Here is a 5,958-nt window from a genome sequence, read left to right on the forward strand (position 1 = left end):
TATCAAGTAATTTAGGGGATAAAAATTCATCTCTAAGAAAGAATAATAGAGAATTTGAAGTTTGAACCGCAACCAATACATACCACAATGTCTCAATCAATTAAAATATGTTTATGGAAACTTTTTTATTTATTTAAAAAGAAATTAATTCCATAAGAAAAAGAAAAAATTGAAAACTTTCAAATAACATTACCGACAAACCCATAATTCTAAAAAAAAAAATTTATAGAAAAAAATCTACAACAAACAATATATATTTTTTTTCTTCCAAAAACACTTAAATGAGATGGTAAAAGAATTTTTTCGACTTAATCAGAGGTTCTGCCACCCATTACGGTCCTACAATCCGAGGGCTTAATATCTGCATTTACATATAGATATTAACATTTAATGTCCGACATGATGCGAATAAAATTATTGAGAATTTTGTTAAACAAATAAAAAAGAGGAAATAAAAGATTTGAAAAAAAAGGAAAAAAGAAAAGCTAAAACAATTACTTCATATACAAAACAAAGGGTCACAAACACTGACTTTCTCTCTTTCTCTTCTCTCTCACCATTTCCACTTTTCACAAACCATTTCTCAGATTTTTCTCCAATGCTCTTTTCTCTTCCATTGGATTGTACAGATTCCCATCTATAACATATACATCAATCCCTTCAATTCTAGTTATTGTTTGTGTTTTTTTGGTGTTCTTTTTAAGGACTAAAAAGAAAGGAAAAAAAAAAAAACATTTCTGGGTATATTGGTTTTATGCTTTATTTTTGCAACCTATCATATTTTAGGTTTGCTATAGAAAAAAAAAAACATTTTAATTAATTATTGCAATAAATTTTATAAAACTTCCATTTTTATTCTCCTTTTTTTTGGTCAAAAAATATATATATACCCCTTATTCTTCTGTAAAATTTTGTTCATTTTTCTGAGACATGGGTAAACAAGGACCTTGCCATCACTGTGGAGTTACAAGTGAGTTCTTGTTTCTCCAATATATATTAATTTTTTTTTTCAAGGTCTTTATTTTTTTTATATATGTTTTTTAATGTTGTGATGTGTTAAGGAATATAAAACTAAGAAAAATTAGCCATGTTCTGTGTAATACTATGGATTTATACAGATTCAAAATTAGGATTAATGATGTTGTATTAAGCATTTGGAATTGAAAGTTGTGGAAATTGTGTTGATTTTTCAGTTTTATTTGACTTTTTGTTTCACTGTATTTCTGGTCTCTGTTATCTTTGACTGTGTTTGTAATCTGAGACAATGTAACTAACTGGTAAAAGATTAAGGAGAGTTGATTGAATAGGTGATTTGTTGCATTGATAGGAAATGGATTTGTCGCGGTTGTGTTTACGCTGTAAACGTTTATATTGCGTTGTAATGCGGATAACTGCAGCCGATGCTGTCATAATTGCGGTTGTGATGATGCTATGGAGATCTCAAATATCGTTATATTGCGCCCGCGGTTGTGGTTGCGAACCGGATTTTAAACTATGGGAAGAACACCTGTTATTGTTAAATGTTAATGTCTTTATCAAAAAGAGTCAAAAAAACAGTTTATGTATTCTTATTTCAATTGAAATGTGATAAGGGGATTATGGATTTGTAAAATGCCAAAATTTGATCCATTTTTGTCTTCTAAAAGGAATTTACAAAGTTGTTTTTGTTTTTTCTTTATAAAACAATTTCTCAATGTGTCAGAGGATCTTGGAGAAGCAATGCATTCATCCCTCAATCATGTCTTGCTCCATTGCTTTCTGGCTAAAGAAAAATCGACCTAGAGTTTTCTAAATCTGTGATTATTTTGTTTCTGTTTTCCAATACTGATCACATTATTCAAACTACTTCTGCAACTTGTGCATTGAAGAATTTCATTGTTTTTTCTCAATGTTTTAAAGCTGTTTTCTACTTTCTTAAGTGTTGAAGTTGTTGTTATTAGGGCGCTGTTCAATACTCTAGTGTGATTATAGTGAGACGTGGCTGTTGATGTTAATTATTTCAGCTCAAATGCGATCAATCTTTTCACTAGAATATACAGATGTTCTAAATTTGAGTCTTATCACTAACTGCTATGAGTTCCTTTTATTTCAATATCTTCTTGTCCTCACAATAAAGTATTGAACTATGGATATGTATCAGTCCTAAAAAACTGTTTAAGTGGTATGTTGTGTGGTATCAAGTTTAATATGTACTTTTTATATGCTTCGTGATTTGGATTAACGGAAAAATATGATATGGTTTGTTAGAACTTGGTAGTTTATCCAATCTGAGATACATCTTTGTTCTGAGTTCTGACAATTGAGCATTGCAACAGGCACACCGCTTTGGCGCAATGGGCCACCAGAAAAGCCAATACTATGCAATGCATGTGGTTCGCGGTGGAGGACAAAGGGAACACTTGCAAATTACACACCTTTACATGCTCGAGCTGAAACTGATGATTTTGATGATCAAAAGGCTTCAAGGATGAAGAGCATATCGTTAAATAAGAACAAAGAAGTGAACTTGCTCAAACGGAAGCAGAACCACTATAATGTAGTATCTGGAGGACTTGCATCTGATTACAACCAGGGATTCCATAAGGCTTTTGATGAAGATATGAGTAATCGATCAAGTTCAGGATCAGCATTGTCTAACTCAGAAAGCTGCGCACAGTTTGGTGGCACAGATGCTAGTGATCTAACAGGTTTGTTCTGATTTCATTGGTAGCTCTTTCTTCATAACTGATTAAAGCATCGGGCATTCCTTCAAAATAGTATGTATTTTATGTTAGCACAGTCAAAAAATGGATAGTGAAATAAGTATAAATAAGAAAATTCCGGAATAGCAGCACAATTTCTTAGTTGTTGCTTTTCTTAAAATAAGATTTGTGAGTTTTGCTTCTAGGGTTTGTTTATGTAAGCTGTTTAATGAAGTGCTCATTCGCAATTCTAAGGAACTTAATCAAGCACATATTCTTAAGATGCTCCTTAAGTTTTAAGTATGACGAAAACAACTTATGAACATGTCATAACTTATATTTTGTATATCCAAAGTCCAAACACTGATATAAGTGCTTGCTCCATGAGATAAACCTAATTAAGATTTGAATACGCTACTCCAAACGCCCATGTAATAGCGCATGGGGTCTGCTTTCCATTGACAATGAAAAAAAGAATTGAAGAGGTGATTTAAATATTTTTCTGCCATGAAGCTCTTGTTATATCAACCACATTTATTGCGGGAAGTTCTTATTTTTTTATTTATGATATCTAATATGTACAATAATTCATATTCCTTAGATAACATGTTTTCATGAAAGTTCAATTCTGTGATTACATATATGATTTGTTTGTATAGTTCATCATTATATGCCTCTGATCAAGAAATTCTTTACATGCATCAATGCAAAATATGTAATCTGCACATCAAAACTGGTAACCTATCTTTTGTTTGTTCACAAAAAAAAAATTAATTTTAATTTATTGTTTGGTTGATTTAGGACCTTCACAGTCAGTGGTCTGGGATACCACTCCCACAGTGCCTTCAAAAAAGAGGACATGTGTAGGTCGTGCAAAGCAGCCATCTTCTGTTGAGAAGCTCACAAAAGATTTATGCACTATTCTTCATGAACAACAATCTTGTTTTTCTGAATCTTCTGATGGGGATCTTCTTTATGAAAGTGAAGCACCGATGGTCTCTGTTGAGATAGGACATGGAAGTGTTCTCATTAGGCATCCTAGTTATGTAGCTCGCGACGAAGAGTCTGAGGCTAGCTCTCTTTCATTTGATAATGGACTATACCCAATGAGTGACGCATATTCTTATTCTGGAGCCGTTCTTAAAAGGCAAGCTTTCTTTCACTAAAATAAACGTGGTTGTTACGCAAAGAAAGAAAATCTATTTTGTTTGTCTGCCAAAAAAGTTGATTCTTATATGTTAGTTATGCATTATTTTTTTGCATGTAACTTGGTAAAGAAATATACTTGAGATGAATTTGCTGATATTATTTTGGAGAAGAGACAAAGTGCGATGTGGCAATTAATATTTCTGCTTTTTAAATTTCAGTGACAAGTCTCAGCTGGAAAGAGTACAAATCCTTGGAAATCATGATTCACCCTTGTGTTTAGTGGATTTAAATGTAAGTTATATTCGCCTAGTTGAATTCTTGGCATAGCTTGTATAAATATTTACAATAAAATGTTAGTAGGCTAGCACTCAATTCTATCTAATCATTGAATGCCTAACATAATTGTTATTATGTTTGGTTAGGATGTGGTAAACTATGAAGAGTTTACGAGGAACTTGTCATATGAAGAGCAGCAACAATTATTGAAGTTTCTTCCTGTGGTTGATACTGCTAAACTTCCTGATGGGTTAGAATTCTCTTAAAAAAATTATACAACACAGTTGTGTATCATACATGAGACTTTTAAGGGGATGATTTGAGACGAGTCCATCAAGATTTACGATTTGTTATTGTTGTTTGTGCAGCCTTAAGGTCATGTTCAGTAGCTCTCAATTCAAGGAGAACTTAACTAATTTTCAGCAGCTTCTTGCAAAAGGTGCCTTTGATATCTCTTTGCCGGAGGTAAAACCTGAAGACTGCGAGACTTTGAAAAGATATGCACTAAATGAGTTGTCAAAGTCGAAATGGGTGGAACACTATCATAACAAGGTTTATGACTTTCTTATCTTGATATTATAGACTGCTAATAAATACTTATCAAATATCACACCCTTCTACTGATGCAGAGATGTAAAAGTAGGGCTGAAAAATCGGATGTTCCAGGATCTTCTGGTATAGCATCAACCAATGTTGCAAATGTGAAGAGAATGCGTGATAGCAGAAATCAGAACTTTCCAGGTCAGCGTTAAATCTAACATCAACTAAGACAAAAAACAGATCATATCATAAGACCTTCTAATTAGGATATGACTCCTTCAAAGTTGGAAAATTAATACTGATATTTCAACACTGATTCATTATCCATGCGGATGTAATATCAACCATTGATTTATTCATCAATGGTTGATATTACTTGCTTTACACTCTACAGTGTGTGTTGTTAAACTTTAAAACTGTGCTATTAACTAATAACTTCATTCTTTTTAACTACTACTCCTTATGATTTAACTGAGGAATCATTCTTATCACACATCTTGCAAATTTCAGAGATGAAGACAATAATGAGGAGCCCCAAAAGAATTATCACAAAGATTAGTTATAATCCAAAAAGCCTATTTCCTTTGCCTCCTGATGCAAGCTCACACTTGCTAGATTCTTTTAACTTTGTTGAGGAGAGTTCTGATCAAGATCTGCTGCTAGAAGTGCCTTCTAATAATTCTTTTCCACAGGCAGAACTTCTGCACCCAACTTCAATCTTTGGTGCTCAAGCCAGCACTAGTAGTAGCTCAGCATACTCACATTTTGTGAACCATTAAGTAACATTACAAGGTTATACTCTGGTAGACACATAATTTACATCTTAAATATATGATGGTTGTGCTTTTCCTTATTTGCAACCTTCTTTTTGGAGCTTGGATTGTCAAGGATTTGAAATTGGATGGAATATTTTTGTATAGGTTGGCAACAGATTGTAAGATAGCATGAAATGAGAAGCGGTTTTCTCCAAATTTTTTAGACATCTTTTTTATTTCCATAGAAACCCCCCTCCCCAACTTATGTTTTCAACACCCAATAATTTTACTTATATTTTATTGCAAAAATACGAGGTAAATTTTATTTATAATTCATTCGGGAGTAACAATATTTATAACTAAAAAGAACGTATATAAATGTATTTGTTATAATTACACTTGGTTAAATATAACTGTTATAATGAGACAAAGAGAGCTTTAGTCAAACGATATCTTAAATTATATAATTACTCCTTCGATAGGAAATGCCAAATTTTTTAGTTGGACACGTTCGTCATGATTTATAGTCAGGACCTCACAATTGTGTGTGTGAGTTT

The 5,958-nt window shown here is 32.5% G+C and overlaps 1 protein-coding gene across 1 annotated transcript; it reads left to right on the forward strand.

The window, feature by feature from the left end:
* The first annotated feature begins 503 nt into the window (after nucleotides 1-503).
* Nucleotides 504-5,628, forward strand: LOC11435927 (GATA transcription factor 26). The gene is made up of 8 exons (XM_003611335.4): nucleotides 504-970; nucleotides 2,316-2,687; nucleotides 3,483-3,828; nucleotides 4,049-4,121; nucleotides 4,253-4,356; nucleotides 4,475-4,658; nucleotides 4,736-4,847; nucleotides 5,157-5,628. The coding sequence occupies exons 1-8, from the start codon at nucleotides 931-933 to the stop codon at nucleotides 5,423-5,425; spliced, it is 1,500 nt and encodes a 499-aa protein (XP_003611383.2). The 5' UTR covers nucleotides 504-930; the 3' UTR covers nucleotides 5,426-5,628.
* Nucleotides 5,629-5,958: the final 330 nt, after the last annotated feature.

Source organism: Medicago truncatula, chromosome 5 (assembly GCF_003473485.1).
Source record: "Medicago truncatula cultivar Jemalong A17 chromosome 5, MtrunA17r5.0-ANR, whole genome shotgun sequence".
Taxonomy (NCBI): Eukaryota; Viridiplantae; Streptophyta; class Magnoliopsida; order Fabales; family Fabaceae; genus Medicago; species Medicago truncatula.